This window comes from Danio aesculapii, chromosome 18 (genome assembly GCF_903798145.1).
Source record: "Danio aesculapii chromosome 18, fDanAes4.1, whole genome shotgun sequence".
Classification (NCBI taxonomy): domain Eukaryota; kingdom Metazoa; phylum Chordata; class Actinopteri; order Cypriniformes; family Danionidae; genus Danio; species Danio aesculapii.
The window spans coordinates 36027005-36050581 of record NC_079452.1 but is presented as its reverse complement, the minus strand read 5'-3'; the positions used below and the strand labels follow the sequence as shown (position 1 = coordinate 36050581).

Sequence of the window (23577 nt, the reverse complement as noted above, 5' to 3'; positions counted from 1 at the left end):
GTTACGATTATCATGCCATCAGTTCGGTTCAATTTGATATCTCGGTGCATCACTGTGCATTGACTATGCTTTCCATACACAGTTTTATATTTTCTTCGTAGCAGAAATTCTTGTATTAAAATGTATACATATATTTATATACTATTTGTAATACAATTTTGTCCTTTAATACAAACAGTCAGATATATAAACTGTACCTTTAAACAACACGAGCATTTATAGAAAATCAACAAATATAAATATCCCTCTCTCTTTCTGAGCCTTGTCTACCAAGTTCTTTCTTACACCCCTTTGATTAGTCACGCGCTCAACAGAAAGGACTGTGATTTGCTCTTACACGCTGGCCCTCTTCACAGATGAGTGACACTGATAAGCGACAGCGGCGATCACAGCTGTTCCATGATAGACGCAGTGAAGAAAACTCTGCAGACATGCGCTCGTGTCTGTATTCAGAAGTATCGGTGTAACAGCCGAGAGGGAAGGAAAAGTCACGCCAGCAGGTCAAATGGGCCACAGTGAAAGAAAGAGAAATTGAGTACTTTAATTCCCTCAATGACAGAGAAATAGGGGCTTCTGCTGTAAGTGTCAGTGAAAGACTGTCCAGCAAACACACACGCAGTGAAATTGTGCAGAGTTTCTGCGTTAAGTAGTGGGAGCGTTGTAAATACTCACGCTCGCCACCCTCGCCGTAGTAAGCAGAAGTAGCTTGCTGTTTTATTTCAACTTATTTTAAATAGTTTAATTAAAAATTGTAATTAAAAGTTTTTATCTAATGACATTCCAGGAACATTCCGATATTCAATGAAATTCATATATAAAGCACCCAAGAAAAAAACTAAAACAATATATATTATAAAATCATACAAATATATAAAAAACAAGATGAAAACAAAACAAATGGCTAAACCTAAACACAACATAGTTACTTATTATTACTTATCAATTATAAAATTAAATAAAAAAAAGGTAATATTTTAAATATAATTCAAATATTAATAAAAACTACAATTGTACCTCTATGTCAAATATAACTGGTTCAGAATCCTAATACTGTACCGCTTATTATTTCAAGTAAAAAGCTGCAAAAAGGCTTAGAACTGATGTGCCAATATGGGCAGGTTAGCCTCAAGGGAAGCATAAAAACTTCCAAATATTACACAGTACATTGAAGATGTAGGTCACATTCTTCATTCTTTGCCCCTCTAAACCACCAGATTTTTAACATTCCTTCAACACTACTATAATTCCCTGTGCTTTTAAGCATATTTTTCCTTTCAACTGTGATCTTCCAGCAGGCTGAATATCAGCCATTGGTGTTATCAGACTGTCCTCCAAACCCAAATGTGCTGCTAAACCTCATGGTGATACAAACATCTGGATCATTTTACAATCAAAGATTTGAAAACTCAAAACACGACCAGTGTTTTAGTGTCTCGAGATGTTAAGAGCTCAAACTTGTAACAGCTCGGACTGGTTTTAATTACGGCAGGAGTCTCTGCGTGTGTGAATATAGTCACAGATTTCCAGCTCGGCCTCTGGTGACAAACAACAGCATGACACTGGACTCGGTTCACCTGTGAGTCACTGCAAGAAATTCATCAGAGGACAAACAGCACAGAAAGAGGACAGGAGACAGTGGATAGGCCACAGTGGTCCATTATAAAATATTTAATAAAATATTCATAGGCTCTGTGGTCACTGAGGCTTCTCTGAGACTGTCAACAAGTGTGACGCATGTTATGACTTTAAAACATGGTGTTTGTTCACCTTAAACCTACTTTTTTTATTTGTAATTGTTTTACTTGGAAACAATAATAAAACAAAAAGATTCCAAAGGCCCTGACACTTGAACATTTTTAAATGTTAAAGTTGTAATTCTTTTTCAGTTCATTGAACTTGACTTAATTGTAGACTAAATTTAAACTTTTTTTAATATGCAAGATGAAGACAGATGAAATAAAACAAAACCAAAACAAAGTCAACTAAAACAAAACAAAACAGAAAAAGGACAACTAAAACAAATCAAGGACAAACAAGCCAAAAACAAGGACAAACAAACCAAACCAAGCCAAAACAAAACAAGGACAACTAAAACAAAACCAAAACAGAAAAAGGACAACTAAAACAAATCAAGGACAAACAAAACAAATCAAGGACAAACAAAACAAACCAATCAAAAACTAGGACAAATAAAACCAAACCAACTAAACAAGGACAACTAAAACAAAACCAAAACAGAACAAGGACAACTAAAACAAATCAAGGACAAACAAAACAAACCAATCAAAAACTAGGACAAATAAAACCAAACCAACTAAACAAGGACAACAAAACCAAAACAAAACAAGGACAACTAAAACAAAACCAGAACAAAACAAGGACAACTAAAACAAAACCAGAACAGAACAAGGACAACTAAAACAAAACCAGACCAGAACAAGAACAACTAAAACAAAACCAGAACAGAACTAGGACAACTAAAACAAAACCAGAACAGAACAAGAACAACTAAAACAAAACCAGAACAGAACTAGGACAACTAAAACAAAACCAGAACAGAACAAGAACAACTAAAACAAAACCAGAACAGAACTAGGACAACTAAAACAAAACCAGAACAGAACAAGAACAACTAAAACAAAACCAGAAAAGAACAAGAACAACTAAAACAGAACAAGAACAAACAAAATAATTTAAGGAGAAACAAAACAAATCAAGGACAAACAACCTAAACAAGAACAGCTAAAACAAAACCAAAACAAAAAGACAACAAAACCAAATCAGAACAAGGACAAACAAAACAAAATCAAGGAAAAAACTAAAACAAAACAAAAAACAAAATGACAAAAGACAACTAACAAAAGCAGAACAAGGATAAACAAAACAACAAAAGACAACTAAAAACAAAACAGATCAAGGACAAACAAAACAAACCAATCAAAAACTAGGGCAAATAAAACAAGGACAACTAAAACAAAACCAAAACAAAACAAGGACAACTAAAACAAAACAAGGACAACTAAAACAAAACCAGAACAAAACAACGACAATTAAAACAAAAACAGAACAAAACAAGAACCGCTAAAACAAAAACAAAACAGAACAAGAACAAACAAAATAATTTAAGGAGAAACAAAACAAATCAAGGACAAACAACCTAAACAAGAACAGACCAAACCAAAACAAACAAAACCAAAACAAAAAGACAACAAAACCAAATCAGAACAAGGACAAACAAAACAAAATCAAGGAAAAAACTGAAACAAAACAAAAAAACAAAACGACAAAAGACAACTAAACCAAAACAGATCAAGGACAAACAAAACAAAACCAAGAATAAAACAAACAAAAAACACCTTACCTTAGTCTCTAACTGTTAAGGTATTACTGTTAGTCTTTAAAACATTTATTCTATTAATAGCAATGGTTCTTTAGGAACTTTTATCTTATTTATATTGATATAGGACTTTCAGTGCTATACATTAATATTTAATGTTTGTCAGAAAATGCATTTTCCCTCTAGAACAGGTGTCCTTTACCTCTGCTCCACGGCTCACTCTGATATAAGCACACACAGGACTGAAAGCTCCAGTGCCGCACGCCAGCAGATGGGTGCTGTTATAATGCTGAACCAGCTTAATGTAGTTTGCACACTCCGGCTGACAGAGACACACACACACAGAGATGAAGAAGAGTTAAAACATTTAAACATGATATCACTGCACCAAACTCAAATCCCTTGCATCAGGACACTTTTTTTACTCTTTTGAAGAAGTCTCTCACACCCCAGCTACTTTTACTTGATTAAAAACACAATAAAACAGTATACAGCATTCAAAATAACAATTTTTGATTATCCTAGGCTTAATAAATGTAAGTTATTTATGAGATCTAAAGCTGATTTAACTCCAGTCTTCTGCCAAATAATCTTTTCTTTGATCAATTATTAGTGTTACTTAGTGATCAATAAGATTATTATAATTACCAATGTTTCTGAAGAAAGTGTGATGCATTTGAACTTTCAGGACTATTTAAAGAAAAGAAAGTTACAAATAAAAGCATTTATTGGAAATAAACTTTTTAACATCTCTTGAACAATTTAATTTGTCCTTGATAAATAAAAATAAATATCTAATGCTGTTTGAATGGTACTGTATCACAGTATACACACAAAAAACTTTGATGAAGCATAACAGTTTTAAACACTAATAATAATAATAATAATTATTATTATTATTATAATAATAATAATAATAATAATAATAATAATAATAACAACAACAACAACAAATTAGATTAATAAATAAATTATATAATAATAGTAATAATAATAATAATAATATTAATAAATAATAAAAAAGTTAACATAAATATATATATATATATATATATATATATATATATATATATATATATAATTATTATTATTTTTATTCTAATTTATTAGTAGTACTATATTATTATTAATTAGAATAATAATAATAAATTAGAATAATAAAATAATATACATATATAGAAATATATACACACACAATAATTATAATAATAATACATTTAAATGATAAATAAATAATAATAATAGTAATATTAATAATAAATGATATAATAATACTATTAATAATAATAATAATAATAATAATAATAATAATAATAATAATAATAATAATATATTAGAATACACAAATTACATATAATGTTATTATTTTTATTATTATTATTATTATTATTATTATTATTATTATTATTATTATTAATAATAATAATAATAATAATAATAATAATAATAATAATAATAATAATAATAATAATAATAATAATAATGTTGCTTGATTATTAGAATAATTTCTGAATGCTGGAGTAATAATGCTTAGAAAAATTCAATTATACATTTCAAATAATTAAATTCAGATATAAATTTCAAGACTAATTTGAATCTTAAACTCCATGGAGTAAGAAAAACGTAATTTAATAATGTAATTTTTAAAAATTGTTAATATTTTTTTCATAATTTTACACAATTTTCTTTTAAAACAAAAATACATTTTATTGTATCAAATGCAGCCTTGGTAAGTAGAATATGCTTATTTTAAAAGCCAACCTCCAGGATGAATATCAGCTTTACCTTCTCTCTGCCCTGCATCAAACAGTCCTCCACCTGCTCCTGAGAGCTCGACCAGTCAATCTACAACAGAGAAACAAGAGCAGGGCTTCTGCTTATGTTGTTCTGGCACAGAAATGCACATTGCAGAATACTCTCATTGATACGTTTTTTGACCTGTGGTTGCATGAAAAAGGCAAGTTTAAACTTTGCATTCCTGCATTCCAGGGTCACGGTTTTGATTGCCAGTAATTGCATAAACGGAATGAAATGCAGCTACTTGAACTGAATGCACTGTAAACAAACTTTGCATAAAAGCATTGGCTGAATTCATGAACATACATATAAAGTTTTATTATCCCATATATACCCTTCAAAGAAATATTTCACACGAAAATAAAACTTTACATGCTATTTACTCTCCCTCGAGTGGTTTCAAATCTTTATGAGATTTCTTTTAGAATGTTTGAACACAAAAGAAGATATTTTGAAGAAAGCTAAAAACCTGTAACCATTGACTTCCATAGTAGGAAAAACAAATATTATGAAAGTCAATGGTTACAGGGATCCAACTGTCTTCAAAGTATTTCCTTTGCAATTAACAAAAGAAAGAAACTTGTAAAAGTTTGAAACAAGTAATGGGTGAGTAAATTATGACACAATTTTCCATTTTGGGTGAACTATCCCTTTTTATCCCTTTGACAAATTAAGTCTAGCTAACCAGCTCTTAAATCAACTAATACTTTTTTTCTGCTTCTACTTAAATGGTTTTATGCATTTCAAGAAATGAAAGGGTGATAGAGAAGATACTTCGAGTTAATATTCCACTGTGACTCCTGATTTTATTTTTTATTTATTTCATTTATAGCCTAAAGAAAATCTGAAGACTGAATATTTATAAATATATGTATACTTCAAGCTAAGCGGATTATTTCTTTAAATTAGAAAATATATAGGATAGGATAGAGGATGTTGGCTGTAGAACATGGTCTTTTAGACATGGTACAAACATTATAATGGAAAAGATAATCTTTAGTGCTCAACATATACAAGTACACCCCTCACAAATCTATCTGTTAAATTCATATTTTTACTAGGAAGCTATACAATATTATATTTGTGCACATTAGATTAGTCAGCACTGAAGCCAAATCTGGAGCTTATCTAACAAAATAATTTACAATAACAGTCCAAAACTAGCACACCCAGATTTATATGTTATAGAAAAATAATAAATACTAATTAAAAAGAGGAAAAGAGGAAGGAAAAGTCAAGAAAAAAAAATATGGAAGCACTTTGTAGGTTGTAATTTTATTTTTTTTGCAATATTTTGGTTTAATGTAACTGTATTATCTTTCAATTTCAAAATATGTTCAGTGACTAAAATATTATTTTCATCATATTAATGAATCTGTTTTGTTTAAATGCACCAAAATACATTGCCTATATTCACAGAGAAACGGATAAAATTATTCGTTTTCAAAATGTGGTGTATTTAATTATGCCGAACACTGTATATATTAGGAGATAAGTACAAGATCTCTGAGGGAGTTTAGGGAACTTTCAAACTGTTCCTAAAATGTTGTGGAGTTGGAAATGTGTTGATTGATGAATTGGAAGAGAGGTCATAAATATTGAGGTAAAATACTGTTTTTTAAGTTTTTTTTTTTACTTCAGTATTATCTGAGTGTAAAATTAAAATGCAATAAAGATAACTTGACATTCACTGTATTTAAAATATTCAAACTTCTTCAATCAGATTTAATGTATTTTTATTAAAATTGTAAGTATGAAGCAAGATGATCATTTTATAATTCTTACAAAAGCTGACTTGTCATAGAGAAACTACTGATTTGGCAGTCAGTTATTTTGTAAGGATATCACATTAATTTAGCCATGATGTAAAATTGGTAAAACAGCTGCCTGGCAAAACCAGTTCTGTCTGACAATTCTGTGCAATTCTGAAAATTCTAAGACACATTATTTAGCATTAAGTAATGGTTATGAAAAGCCAAACTCTCTTCTGTTTTTGCTTGATGCTGTGTTCATGAAAATAAGAACAAACATAAAAAAAAACAAATGAACAGTTTCAGTATAACTACCTCTATAAGACTAAACCTACCATTAATAAAACTACATAATTAATTTCTGTTTTTTAATTTGGCAGAACACCACAGGGAAAATTATTTTAATGCTGTAAATTCAATCTGATACTGAAAACACCATTACTATGAGAATTACCTAATGATAAAAATTCACAGTTCTATGTATCATATTACATATTTACACTACATGACAAAAGTTTTGTCGTCGATCTCAGTTTTAGAAGCAACAAATAATAACTTGACTTCTAGTTGATCATTTGGAAAGGTGGCAGAAGGTAGAATTTTCCAATGAATCATCTGTTGAATTGCATCCCAATCATCACAAATACTGCAGAAGATCAATTGGAACCTGCATGGACCCAAGATTCTCACAGAAATCAGTCAATTTTGGTGAAAGAAAAATCAGGGTTTGGGCATGCGAGAGATCTGCAGAATGGATGGCAACATCAACAGCCTGAGGTATTAAGACATTTGTGCTGCCCACTACATTATAAACCACAGGAGAGGGCAAATTCTTCAGCAGGATAACGCTCCTTCTCATACTTCAGCCTCCACATCAAAGTCCTGAAATCAAAGATGGTCAAGGTGCTCCAGGATTGGCCAGCCCAGTCACCAGAAGTAAATATTATTAAGCATGTCTGTGGTAAGATTAAGGAGGCATTGAAGATGAATCCAAAGAATCTTGATAAACTCTGGGAATCCTGCAAGAATGCTTACTTTGCTTAGACAAAAGTAGTCTTGTCACTTAACAGAAATAATGTATAAGCAATAATAAAAAATAAATCAAGGCATGATCATAATTTATTTTGGTAAAATAAGCGTAATCTAGAGGCCTTTGTCTTTTATATAAGCCACGTCTGATACCAAATGATCAACTAGAAGTCAAGTAATTGTTTGTTGTTCATAAAACTTGGATAGGCAACAAGACTTTTTTCAGATAGTGTATGTAATGACAGTCCAACCATCATGGTTGAATAATCATGCTAAACCTTGCTGTGGTCATGACTAGAGCCAGACGGAATCTGCAGATGTTTTTTTGCTGTTTCTGCAGAGAATTTTGGTAAAAATCTGCGGATTTCTGCAGAATAATTTTGGGAGTATCGTACCTAAAACCTTAATATGTGAAATAAAAAATAATATATTTTAAAACTTTTATTTAATGTTTAAAATGCAAATCCAATTAGATTCACATTATTTGGTAAACAAAGCAAATCTCTCATTTAATATATTTACTAAAAAACTGAAAATTTTAAATCGCACAAACTGTATTGTACACAAATCAAATGAACATTTTCATATTAGTCAATAATATTACTGTAATTAATTTAAAAACGGAATAAATGTAAATTTACACACATTTATACAAGTAAATAAACAGAATTAATGATGGGCTAAAAATCTGCAGAATTCTGCAGAAAATCTACGGATAATCTGCGGAATTCTGCACGCACAGATTCTGTGTGGGCCTAGTCATGGCATTAGAATGTTAAAAAAAAAAAAAGAGCTACTGGCCAACTTATGAGTGACACCATTTCATTTACCTTCCAACGCAGAATTTTATTCACATTTTGCATTTGCTAAGTGTTAATTTTAGGCCCTGACTTCAACAGAAAACCAATCACACTAACAGTGAATGTTGGAAAACTGTACAAGAACAGATGGTTGCAGTAAGAGAGCTGTTTTTATTTATTTATTAAGTATGTGCGTAGTTATACTGAGATTTGCTCAAACAGACTTGCGCAATGGATTGTCACGGGCTACACACTCAGATGACAACGCAAGGCAAACAATGTTAATGTTGCTTAAATTCATGCACGTAAACACATGTACCTGTTTGTGAGGGGCAGTGATGCGCTCCAGATTGAGGGAGTACAGGACGTCTTTTCCTCCGATGATCAGTCGTTCCTGAGTCTCGTCCAGTAACATGGTGTATTGCTGCAGACGGCCCTCTCCAGCCTGGAAAACCCACGTCCTGTTCAGCTCCCATAACTCTACAAACAAACATTAATAGAGCAGATTTTAGTGCTGCTGTGTGATGTTAAACCAGGGTGTTGATGTGAAGATGGAGTATTGAGTGCATTCAGGTCCATTCACAACAAGCATGATAGCTATAAAGATAACGATAGAGACATCCTTCTAATTTTAAAACAACAGTAGAGTTCTGACCACAACTATAATGGTTAAGATGTAGAGAAGCTACAATTTTTTTGAGATTACTCTCAGATCCATTTTTTCCCCATTTTATGAACAATAAAACCCAGACAGCAATTCAGAATCCATTGAAATAGACATGGGTGATGAATCAATTTCATCGATTACCTCTAATATGTAGTTTACATCGATTTGTTTGAGTGAAAATCAGTTTTTACTCTTACACATGCAACTACGGCTGGGCGATTTGGCCTAAAATCTAAATCTCGATTAAATGAACATTTTAACTCGATTAGTCGATTAATAAACTTTTTTTTTTTTGCCATCATAGTTCACTTATAAGCTTTGTACAATAAATATGCTCCACGTATTACAAGTGAGAGATTTTTAAATCATCAATGTAGTGCAAACGTGCAATGTCTAGTTACATTTTTGAGAGGTGTGCGGATATACAACCGAATAAAAGCTGTGGTGGGGCATACCCATGGCATTTAACACAGAAGTATAAACCAGGTTTAACAGAGCGGGGTTATGTGACTTTACATGTGGTAGATAAAGTATTTTAAAAAATTGACCTGGAAAAATTTGTTCGATTATAGGTTCTGAATGTTGATTTCAATTACAGCCCAGCCCTTCATGCTACGGTTTCCTCTGGGTATTTACTCTTAATGTAATTTTATAAAATGGTTTAATTGATATTATTATTATTATTATTATTATTATTATTATTATTAACTTGCACTGGTCTGAAAATAGCAACATATCGTGCCAAACACGTCTCGCACCTTATTGCGACGACTGTATGATAGGGCTATGATATGATATGGTATGATAGCCCTAAATGTTAGGGCTGAGCGTTGTGGCAAAAACATTTTAAAAAATTTCCTTTGAAGTTTGACCAATTTACAATTCCAATTTGTGTGTGTGTGTGTGTGTGTGTGTGTGTGTGTGTGTGTGTGTGTGTGTGTGTGTGTGTGTCAGGTCAATTAAAGTTTTTACATAATTTAATTACTAAAGTAACATTCTCTTTTACAGTAACTTGAAAATGATCTGGATCCAAAAAAAAAAAAAAAAACAGGGCTTAAAAATATTTTTTTTTTTGTACTTGGTAGCACTGCTGCTTCCATTGTAAAACATTTACTGTAGGAGCACCCTCACAAAAAAAAAAAAAAAACTTGACAGGAGCATGTGCGCTTCTCTAAGTACTAATTCACATAATTCAGTTTAATATTGACTTAGTTGAATCACTTTAAATCATCATGTGAGCCATAATCATTACTTTAATTTAAATTAATTCTGGCATACATTCTAGGAAGGCTTTTACTCAAGGTTTTATGACACTCCTGCTCTGTCTTTACAATTCTATCAGTTATTGTTATAAATCAATGGAGAAATGACTTTTGCACAGTATTGCATTAGTTGAAAATGAGCTACTAAACAGTTGCCAAGATGTTCCTGCTATTGTATTTTGGCATGCTGCAAGACATTGCTATGGTTTTATCTCCAATTGTATCACCTGTCAGATAAAAATGCTAGGTTTGATTATTGAAACATTAGTACAACTCTCTTTAACAGCCTACTTAATTTGATTCATGTCTAAATCATAAACTGAATTGGATGAATTGTGTGCCAAAGTTGAAATTGTTGGCCAAGCCCGGGAAATGGTACAAGACAGTCAGAGATATAAGTTCATCCAAATTCTGTCATCATTTCCTCAAATCAGACACAGAATTATAAAATATTCATGCACACTATTGACCTTATTCTTCAATGCGGAAGTGTGCGCGTTTTTGCGATTGTTTTAGAACTTCTGATTTAGTTGCCTATGGGACAAATGACTAGGAATAATAAACGGCAAAAAACGGTCAAACTACTTACTCTACAAACAAGTTTTTGCATTACAATACAGACAAAGTTGAATAATATAATAAGAAAATATCAGTTTGCAACACCAAGCAGCAAAATGAGCTGTTTTTAACGTCTAAAAATGAATGGAAGTGAATGAGACCGGAAGTTTCGAGCCAAAATGATTCAAATGGCTGCGCCCACTCGTACGCAGAGAATAAGGTGAATACGCTCGGATCTTTCTGATGCATGATAGCTTCACTTGAGAAGAAGGTAATAGTTATTCTCTAATAATCTTGATATTTTTCAAAACTTTTATTATCATTATTTTATTTGTGATATTTTCACAAAAACATGATGTAGACTAAGAAGACAGAAGACCAAGAAGTCTTTTATCATTAATAGGATTACATTTAGCAAAATAAAAAAAAAAACTGTTAAACATGGTTGAAATTTCAATTAACCGTTGTCTGTTTTAAATATACATGTATATGCAGTTTATTCCTGTGAGGCAAAGCTGACTTTTCCTCATCATTACGCCAGTCCTAAGTATGGCTGGGCATCGAGAACCGGTTCTATTTTAGAACTGGTTCCAAATTTCAAAGAACCAGGTATTCGAAAAGATGATTCATTTGTTGATTCCTGATGCGAGCACTCTTTCGCTTACTCTTGTGTTTCTTAAGTCAAAATTTTCCCAGACTTTTATTGGGACTTTATGCTTGATGCAACGTTTATTGTTTTTTTTTAATAGATTGTCGAGTCACATGACAATGCACCACCAGATACAGCTTATATAAGCAACAGCAGCATCTCTCAGGTTCAAAACACAGATGAAAAGACTGTCACCTTACAATTAAAGCCAAATAATTCTGGATAAACTGACAATCGATTATTTATTTATTTTTTAAATAGTGATGATTAAATACAATCAGGCAGCTACATAAAACATATGTAGGACAACTATTTGTAATTGCTTCTTTTATTCCCTAATGTTCCCATAGTATAATTTCTACTATGAAAGTCAATTGTTACAGGTTTGTTTTCTTCAAAATATTATCTTTTTTGTTCAACAGAAGAAAGAAACTCACAAAGGTTTGAAACTATTTAAGGGTGAGCAAATAGTGAGTACATTTACATTTAACAGTTACTGCACATTCTACTGGTTATAGCATAATATGGTGAGAATAAAAGATAATTAATACATATTAAGTTTTTACTCTTTTTTTTCTCCCAAAAATATTTTAATCTGAAGCAAAAATTGATAAGAACCGGATTTAACAAGCAGAATCAGAACTGAAACCTGAATCGCTAAAGTTTAAATGATATCGAACCCGTGTCTTTAGAGTCACATGATCTGTCAAAAATAATTGAAATATGCTGATTTGCTTCTAAATAAAACAAAAAAAAATATAGAATCAATGCTAAAAACAATGGCATTGTTTAGTATTTTGCTGAAAATCCGAATCTTTACTAGGCCTGTCACAATAATCAATATATCGACTTATCGCACAACATGTGGACATGACCTCAATCCTTTTTGGTGATGCAATATATACATCTCCCATACATAAAAGCCAATTCTAGCAACATTTTATCTGATTACACAACATCTCTCTCTCTATTGGAGGTGTCAGTGTCAGTATAATAAAAAAACTCTATAATATTCACTATAAATTACTATAATATATTTTCATGTGGGTGTGTTGACAACTGAAAATAGATCTGGTAGCAGATATTGCAGCCTCTGTTACTTTTACTCTGTTTTTTTGTTAACATTTATTATTATTTATTTAGGATTTTCACATTCTGATTCCAATACCGAATTATTAAATAGTTAAAATAACTATAATTAAGTGAAATATTCTTAAGAATAAAATATTATGTGTTCTTTGAAAGAGTAAACTTGCATTGTGATATTATATGGACATTCTGGCATTATATAATAAGTGGTTTAGTCTTAAAATGGTCTTAAAATGACAATAATATCGTTTATTGTAATATTTTTTGGTGAAATATATCATACAATAAAAAATAGATATCGCAACAGGCCTAATCTTTACTATCATTTTTGATCAATTTAATTTACTGTTACTGAACAGAGCTAATCATTTCTTTTGAAAAAAAAAATGTTTATTGACCCCAGACGTTTGAACAGTAGTGAATGTTGAACCTTTATGAAGCTCATGACTGCTACATTTCTTTCCGCCACAGAGTGAAGTCAGGCAGCTGGAACAGGATTAAACACACTACATATACGGGCAAAATCAGACAAAGATGCACAGCTTCAATGAATCGTGATATGAAAGAAATTGGATTATACGATTAATCAAAGTATGCGGTGTCGATGACTTATGGCAGATTTCCTCAGCGCGTTTGCTTTTGTGTGTGCGTTGGGTTGCTCCATGGGGAGTTGCCCCCGTAATGGTCTTGACCTTCTGATTTATTCAGCGTGTGTGAGTTGGCCCTCCAGTCATACACACCCAATGACAAAATGTGTTTTTCATTTTAAATGCTCTCTGGTTGCTTTAGACAGCAAAAAAATGGCAGCCTCCCAACACACACAGATGCTGGCAGATCCATTGATAAGTGGATACACACATATATACCACTGAATGGCAGTTGAGGTCAATGACATATAGGGGGAAAATAAGACAGAAAATAAAAGACATTTATTGAACGGAACTACTCGACCCAAACAAAATGGAACATTCTGTTATTTACTTTCTTTAATGTCATTTTTCCAAACCAATATGGCCCTCTCTTAATAAATGTTAAATTTTTAGGAATATCACAACCACAATTTTTAATATATGGGAAGTGCACATGGATTGATTGTCATGTTACAACCCTAAATCAAAAAAAATGGGAAATAGTATGGAAAACGCAAATAAAAAGGAAGAAAGAAAGAAAGAAAGAGATTTCTAAATTTACTTTGACTTGTAGTTCATTGCAGACAAAACAAAAGTGCATTATTTACTGTGTTTGTCATGATTTTGTTTTTATAAACAGTAAAGTATTTACCACTTTATAATGTTGCCATTCCTTTTCACAGCACTTAAAATATGTTTAGGGACTGAAGAAGACAGCAAGTAATGAAGTGTTTAATGTGTTTAAGGTGTAATATTGTCTCATTCTTCCTGTAAACAAGTCTTGGGTGGGCAACAGCACCGGGTCTTCTTTGTCGCATATTGCAATTCACAATGTGCCACACATTCTTTATTGAGGACAGGTCAGGACTGCAGGCAGGCCAGACAAGTGCCTGTATCCTAGGGCTGGGCGATTAATCGAAATCGACATTCAAAATCTATAATCGATCAAACTTTTCCAGGACGATTTTTTTTATTACTTTCCCTACCATGTGTGGAGGGACGTGACCCTGGTCTGTTAAAGTCTGAATCTGATTTTTACTATCTATCTTATCTAATCTTTGGTTAAGTAGGACAACGGACCCATTTTTGAGCCTTACTTTGCACTACATTGACGATGATGGGAAGCTGCGCCTGAGATACAGCATATTTTTCATTACATTTAAATTATTATTTACATTAAAATATTTGTTTACAGAAAATGCTGGAAATGTACTGTTTTTTATTTAGAAGAGGTGCTTGTTTTTTACTTTCAATATGAAAAACATTGAAAATAATATATTTTGTTTCCAAAAGGGCAAGGTATTAATTTTCACTTTTTTAGTTTTAGGCAATTTGCGTTTTAATTTCAGTTGTTCAATGTTGATGTTCGGTAAATAATCATAGATAGCAGATCAAGTAATGCAACCTTTATTCAGAAATCTCTCACTTGTAATATGTGAGCACATTTACTGTACAAAAACAGTCAGTGAACTACAAGGGCAAAAAAATAAAATAAAATAAAATCATTCATTAATCATAATAGAGTTAAAATTAATCAATCTTCCTCCGTACCTAAGACTTTGTAATGTGTGCTGAATGTGGTTTTGCATTGTCTTGCATGGGTGTCCCTGGAAAAGAAGGCAGCATATCGTGCTCCAAAATCTCTATGTACTTTTCAGCATTGTTGGTGCCATCACAGAAGTGCAAGTTACCTTTGCCAAGGGTATTGATGCAATACCATACCATGTCAGACCCTAACTTTTGGACTTGTTGCTGGTAACAGTCTGGATTATCCTTTTCTTTTTTGGTACAATGCACACAGTGTCCATTTTCCACAAAAACTACCTGAAATACTGATTTATCTGACCACAGTACATGTGTCCACTATGTGATGGTCCATCCCAGACACCTCTGAGCCCAAAGAAGTCGACGGCGCTTCTGGACACTGTTAACATAGGGTTTCCTTTTGGTACAGTATAGTTTTCACTGGCAATTATGGATGTAACTACGTATTAAAGTACTTGGCAAAAGTTTGCCAAAGCAGTCCTGAGCCAATGTAGTGATATCGCTAAATGAACGAGGATTCTTGATGCAGTGCCATCTGAGGGATCAAGAGATCATGGTAGCTCAGCTTAGGCTTGCGTCCTTGTTCTTTTTTTACGCATTGAAATTCCTCCAGATTCCTTTAATGTTTTAATTGTTATGCACTGTTGACGATGAAATATCTAAATATCTTTCTTTGAGGAACATTGTTTTTAAACATTTCAATAATATTCTAACATATTTGTTGGCAAACTGGCGATCCTTGGCCCATCTTTGATCCTAAAGAACTAGACCTTTCTTGCTGCTTTTGTACTAAATCATAATTACAATCACCTGTTGACATCACCTGCTTCAAATCAATCATTATTTAATCAATTTACCTGATTACTAGCCCTAAATTGCTCCTGTCCCAACTTTTTTTGGAATGTGTCGCAGGTCTGAATGATTGGAAATGAATGTGTATTTACAAATGAAATGAAGTTGACCAGACAAAACATGAAATAATTTGTGTTTATATTGCCTGCTGATTTGGGGTTGTACAAAAAAAAATAAAAGAAAATAAAAAGAAAATCACAAAAAGGGTTTAAATGCAAAGTCATGTGATGAAGCGATTGATTTTCATAAAATAAAAACTTCCATTTCAACATTTTTGTTCAATTTATTTCACTATTTTATCACTTTAGAAGGAGTAGGAGCACATTCAGACATCATTCATTACTATTAAATGTAAAAGAAAGACTAAAATATCTCCATTTGCATACCACAAAGGAACTAAGGATTTGAATTAAATAAAGGAGAGCGAAATTTCAATTTTGGATATACTAATCCTTTAAAAGAGCCACTTAGACAGCCGAAGGGCAAAAGTGCGTATGAAAAGAAGATAAGTGAAGCAGACATACAGATAAGGGATAAAACTGGATTACTGAAATGATAGCAGTAGGGATAAACCGACATGAAGCAAGTGGAAAGACAAGGTCAAAGAAAGACATTTAAAGAGGTAGACTTTGATCACATTTTAGTGTCTGAGAGCCGTTCTTCTGAAAGACACTCCAATGTGTCTCTAATTACGTTTATGAGTCTAGTGGTTAATAGAAATGCCTTGGGATACACACAAAAACATGAAAACAAGCAACACTCCCACACCCACAGAGTTCAAGTTCATTTGGAAGTCAGTCAATTTAATACCTCAATCGGCTGTTTTGCAGACAGGTTGAAAAGTCAAAACCACACTGTAAAAAAAAACTTGATTTAATATTGAGAAGAAAATAAAAGATCAAAACAAACACATATTTTATACCCTTGAATGAACTTTGTAATGAAGACAACTACAAAGACTTCAAAGAACGCAATACCAAAGTTGAGAGTAAAAGTTATTGACAAAGATGCCAATACAAAAATAATAAAAAAGACAAAAAAATATGATAAACACGTTATTATTTCTTAAATACTGCACATTTATTTGTAAAAATAAAATATATTTTCTCAAACAACAAAAAATTCAAAACTAACTGCAAATCAAATAAATAATACAAATAAAATTTGCATCTTTAATTCAAATGAATAAAGATGTTGTCTGTGTTATTCTTAGCTTGGATTTTTTTATTATTTAATAAAATTTTATTATTTTTATTTAACTTTATTTTAACTTATTTTATTTATCATTTTATTATTATTTTTATTTTATTTCATTTTATTTATCAAACTAATTGCAAATAAAATAAATAATGAATAACAAATAAAATAAACATCTTTAATTTAAACAAAATATGTTGTTGTCTGTGTTATTCTTAGCTTGATTTTATTTGGTTTTATTTTTATTTCATTTCATTTCATTTCATTTCATTTCATTTTATTTATTTATTTATTTATTTATTTATTTATTTATTTATTTATTTATTTATTTATTTATTTATTTATTTATTTATTTATTTATTTATTTTATTTTATTTTATTTTATTTTATTTTATTTTATTTTATTTTATTTTATTTTATTTTATTTTATTTTATTTTATTTTAGAAACATCAGCATATCCTTTCTGGTGCAAGCTGAGATCTCTGCACATTTACTATGTTGGATTAAATAAATATGAGAATGAAGAAAACAGAAAGATGCTGACAATGACTAAAGCAAAACAATGAAAAAGAAAGACAATGTAGACATTATCATTGTCGATGATGAAATTAACTTGGAAAAACACTAAATCGGAGCATCAGTGACCTCAAATAACAGAAAAAGCTTTGATGTTTGTTTAGACACATACGACATTCTCATGTTGTAAGCCATAAAGCATTTTTTTTCCAATCTGATACAAATTAAAATCACTTTAAATTGACACTCTACCCACCTTACACAACTTGTGGTGCCCATGTGGCACGTACAATAAACCAAGACTGTGTTAAAGAGTAAAACGAAAAGATTTAAATGAAATGAAAAGATCAAACGGCTTCAGAATTATTTTCCAGTTCCCTGACCACATACACAGTCAATTCCCAAACAGCCTGGATGAAGATATTCATATTTCACTCACTCTAATTAATCCAAGGTCTCTGCCCTATTGATGTTTGCTTGACCTGTCGTCTTGTTTTATTTACATTCAATATATGAAATCAATTCCACAAGGCCTCTTTCATTCATTTTGATTATGAGCTTCTCTCTCATTCCAAATCTATGCACTTGTTGATGAAGATAAATGAGAAAGCTAAAAGGTAAAAAGAGACAGACGTCTGCTGGCCTCAATATGTGATGTTTCACAGCAGGGGTTTGTCTACTCATATAAATATTTAGTTAATATAATGCATGTATCAGCAGAGTCCACAATGAAATAACACACGGGGCCATACTGTTTAGAAAGAGACCTCATCTCTAGAACAAACAGCAAACTGCAAAACATCCAACCAAAAAAAGCTAAAAAAAAAAAAAAAAACAATAATCCTAAACTTCCCCCTGGGGCAACAAGCATTTTAACCCTTCACCGTTGCTTACTCTCTGCTCTCCTGACCAGGCAAAGGTCACATCATTAGACTGTTCAACAGAAAGGACAACATCTGGATAACAAGATAACATCTATAATGAATTAAAAACACCATGACCACTCCATCACCAAGGATGATATAGAATTATTTTTTCCTCCAATTTCTGTTTAATGGAGAGAAGATTTTTTTTAACATGTTTCTAAATATATAGTGTTAATAACTCATTTCTTATAACTGGTTTATTTTATCTGTGCCATCGGTGCCTGTGCAGTAAATAATATTTTACTAGATATTTTAAGAAACTTGTGACATTTAAAGGCTTAACTAGGTTAATAAAGTTAACTAGGCAGGTTAGGGTAATTAGGCAAGTTATTGTTTAATGATGGTTTGTTCTGTAGACTATCGAAAAAAATTTGCTTAAAGGGGCTAATAATTTTGACCTTAAAATGGATTTTAAAGAATTAAAAACTGCTTTTATTCTAGCCAAAATAAAACAAATAAGGCTTTTTTCAGAAGAAAAAAATATTATCAGACATACTGTGAAAATTTCCTATTTAAAAAAGAATTAAAAAATCAAAAGGGGGCTAATAATTCTGTCTGACTTCAACTGTAAATATTTACATTCAAACAAATTATTAATTTATTTAAAAATTATATATTTTATAATTTTTATTCATTTCAAATAATTTTTATTATTATTTATGTTTTGTTTTTTTATTATATATACAACATTTTAAAAATATTATTTTAAAGGGCACCTAAGATGGTCATCTTTTGTAAGCTGCTTGGACAAGTGTGTATAGGTATAGTGTGTCCACAGTCATATTGGAGTGATAGAAACATAATAAGTTTCTTTTTTATTATTATTATTTCCCGACGCTATTTAAAATACTTCGAATGTTTTAGATTTTGTTACAGACATACTGTTTTGCAGCATATGAAATGTCCCAAACCATATTTTTAACTGTCCAAAATGGAAAAAAAATGTTTTTACTCTCTAATAGTCAAAGCAAGTTAAAAAAAAATTCCTATGTTATGGATTAAAAAAAATTCAGGACAAAGTGTTTTATGTAAATTCGGACCACGAGTCTACATATATGGGAATAATTTTTTTCTAAAAGTACATCATATCAAAAGATGATACTAAGATTTTTATTCTAATTAGGTTCCATCTAGCCCAAATAGCAAAGAGAAATAAAAAAGGCATGTGAAAAACACCTTGGGCCTTAAGAAGTTAGCCACTTAAGAGCTAAAATGTGAAAAGCCCAAGGAGGTTAAAATAGGATCCAAATCCCTTCCATTTTGAGTGCGGTTTTCTCACCCACCGAATTGATTGACAGACGCATATTAACATGTCTCCGTAGTAACGCATATAATCACATCAACAAAACAGGACATGCGCAAAGCTACCGAGATTAAAAGATCTGTTCAGCTGTCTGTGATCATCAATCATCATCAAATGTGATCAAGAGTGAGTTTTACAAGTTTAAAATGTTTTTAAACAATGCTAATGAGACCCAGCTCATTAGCATTAAAGGCACAGGCAACAAAAACAGCAACAATGTTAAAACAGCTCACATTTCCAATTTCAAAAGGTATAATAAATAGTCTGATGGGTTTTTTGAGCTGAAACTTTACAGACACATTCTGGATACACAAAAAAATGTATAATAAATCTTGAAAAATTATTAAAATTGGTGCCCTTTCAAACATATTATTTTTATACCTTTAATTAATTTTTTAGAGAGAAAAACAGTATATGTTCATATATTATAGTATATATTTATTTATTTGTATCTATTTTAAAAGAGACTCAAAATACTTATTTGTTTTATTGTTTCTTTATTTTTATTAGCTAGCTATACAGAATTCAGTGATTTAATTATAGATAGCTGCACTTGTGAAAGACAGTCTCTGTAGCCTAACCCAGACACACAGTCCGTCTGGAAAAAGGCAAAGATCATATTGCCAAATACAGGGTAACCCTACCTATAATTACCAGGGTGAGCAGGTTAACACAGTCAATATGCTAAGTTATAGGACACAGTCTCTCTTAAACAGAGTCTCTCAGTCTTTTTCTGCTCAAAATCACATCCTTTATAGTAACTAGCTCAGGTTTTTGGCCTGTAAAGTGTTGATGGCTGAAATAAAATGGACCCCTGTTCATTTAGGCAAGCTCACTTTACAGTGAGGAAACTACGATTTCTATAAGTTCAACCAACAGGGGGTCTACAAAAATGACCTTTGCTGTTAGACAAAAGATGGACAGCTCACAGATGAAAGGAGGAAGCTCTTTTCCTTCCTAGGATGAAAGCATTTATTCGATCTCGGCCAACTGATAGCCAGAGTCTGCGTTCACATCCGCAACATGACTATCAGTTCTGCTTAAATCTGGAATCTTCACCCTCTTTAGAGAGAACCGCCACTTCCTCAGACCTTTAGATGAATTAGGCGAAGGAAATGGATCTTTAGTTTGGCTTACGGGGGAAAACGGCCTGTGAAGCAAATGGGGATTTGGATTAGAAAGGGTTTGGGTCATTTCCCTTTTAATAACCGCTGTTTGGGCTTTATTAGCTGACAGGTCTGAGAACGGGATTTACAATGTTTCCTGTGAGTAAATGCAGTCACTTTCCTGTTTTAAATGCACACGGGAATGTTTTGATTATAATCAGATTTAACAAGTTGCCATAAATACTCATATAAATAACTTTTAGCGAGGCACGGGTCAGTGTTAATCTTTGATAAAATATCAATATTAACAATAACTTTTTTTCCCATTGAACACAATATATTTTATCTTTAAAATGACATTTAAAATATTTAGAAACAGTAAACATGTCATGCTAAAAAATTAAAATAAATCATTGACTTCTACTTTCTTCATTAGTTAAAAAAAAACACTGACTGATTTCTTTACAAGGCATCTTTGGATACGTTTCTTTTTTTTTTTTACAATATATATATAAATAAGCCACTGTAGTGGTCATGTCCTAGCATAACTTGGTGTTAGTATGTCTTATAATCATTCAACATCTCCAAAAATCCCCAACAAAAACACATTTATGAAGTGTGCTTCACACAGGTGAGTGGGTTTGACAAACCACCTGTAGAAACTTGTGGTTTAAAATCCGTTACTTTTCCACACCACAGTAAACCCATCATACCATGCCTATTTTTAACAATTAGTTTTGCTTTTTCAATATGATTAGTCATGTAGAGAAGGGGTTCCCAAACTTCTCAGCTCACGACCCCCAAAATAACAATTCCAGTGACTCGTGACGCCCACTATCCTTGAAGGTGGTTATAAACATACAAACAACAGTGCACACACACCAATAGAAATTATATAAACAAGCATATTGACAACACAAAAAGTGCAAGTCTAACAAGCATATAATTTTTTATAGTCATTATTCATTTGTATAGTCATATTTCACATGTTTATTTTAATATCAACCTCACTTAATGATAATGGGAAGCACAATGTTTACAGTACAAGCCTATTCTTGGTTTAATTTTGGAGACCGGCACTTGAAGATCACCCTTCATGTTCAGTCGTGGCCTTTTTTTATGTACGTGAGTGCCGTAAAGCTGTCAAAGTTTAACATTGTGCTGTAAAATCAATCTGCCGCAACTAACACTATTGCTGTGTCATTAATCTAGCGTAATAAACCCTAGGGGTCGCAATCCAATGGAAAAAGAATTGAAAGGCTGATGGCTGTTTATTTGCATATTGTTTTTTAATGGAACTATTGAATACTATTTTTATCTGCTGCAGGTTATGAATAAAATATTGTAATTCTAATAGTTTAATAACATATATTATATTTTTGGAAATCACCAAGCGTCACCAAAATCACCAAAATTTAATCACCAAAAGTTTTTGATTAAATTATATATTGAACATTTTATTCAATATATTGTTTTCTGTGAGCAAGTAAACAAGATGATTTTCATATCATTTGAAGTAAAAACACTACGCTACAAGATCCAGTTCTCAAAAGTCTTCTGAACAAATTTTCTCTGTATGTTTCACGGCTTTGTTTCAGTGACTTAAAAATTGTAGTTTTTCACTAACCACGTTTCTTTTTTTAAAAACACAAACAAACATGCTGCTTAGGTATTATTGTAGCCCAGCTTGTGCTGTTTGCAATGTTATCACACTTTAGCCATTCATATGTTTTTAAGATACTGAAAACAACACAAATGTCAGTGCATGTCAAAACTTCTCCAAGGGCCCAAAACACTCTTAGACCCCTAAAGGTTAAACAGTAGTGATTTGCTATTGTGTTCACATGCTCAACAGAATAACTGTGATTGGCCGTGAAAGTCATCAGTTCACTGATCTCCTCGCTGTTTATTGAGTGTAAACACAGATACAGGCACACTGGAGCGGTTAAAACCCGCGATTCATCAAAAGATCTTTAGTATGTCAGCTTATAGACAACCAGCTGTTCGACGGGACTTTGAAAAGGTCCAGTGTCCCTGTATCTGTGGTTACACTCAGTAAACAGCAGTGAGATTGGTAAACCGATAACCTTCATGGGCAAATCAGCGCTGTTTAAGAACGTGCTCAACAGCGCTCAAATATTAGTGGGAAATTAACATTTTTTAAATTTCAGTACAGATTGGTATCAAATTTTAGTATCGTGATAGCCCTAATTTCTACAGGTGGTTTGTCAAGACCACTCACCTGTGTGAAGCAATCATCATAAACGCACAAGATTGAGTAATTGTAGGAAAGCGTTTGGTGCAAATGTGGAAAACTGTTGCAAGTGTTGCTTAAAGAGTCAGAGAGATGAAAGAGTGTTTTTTCTACAGGTGGTTTGTCAAACCCACTCACCTGTGTGAGGCACACTCAGAATTGATAATGTTTTGAGGTTGTCATGTGATGTGGTGTAATGAGGGTGAGAAGAAGAGGTCCTGGTTTTGTTTACAGGGGTTCAGGTGACTGTGGTGATAATTTACAAAGTTTACATGTTGCTTAAAAGCATACAGTATAAACCTAACTGTC

General features: G+C 31.9%; 1 protein-coding gene across 2 annotated transcripts in view; it reads right to left on the bottom strand.

Moving 5' to 3' along the window:
• The window catches only part of sema3e (sema domain, immunoglobulin domain (Ig), short basic domain, secreted, (semaphorin) 3E), a 129093-nt gene that overhangs the window by 46677 nt on the left and 58839 nt on the right, over positions 1 to 23577 (bottom strand). For both annotated transcript variants that reach the window (XM_056477864.1, XM_056477865.1), the window contains exons 2-4: positions 9034 to 9194; positions 5123 to 5182; positions 3540 to 3659 (exon numbers count right to left, since the gene is read on the bottom strand). In XM_056477864.1, coding sequence (XP_056333839.1) covers positions 3540 to 3659; positions 5123 to 5182; positions 9034 to 9194 — 341 coding nt within the window. The remainder of the gene's footprint in view (positions 1 to 3539; positions 3660 to 5122; positions 5183 to 9033; positions 9195 to 23577) is intronic.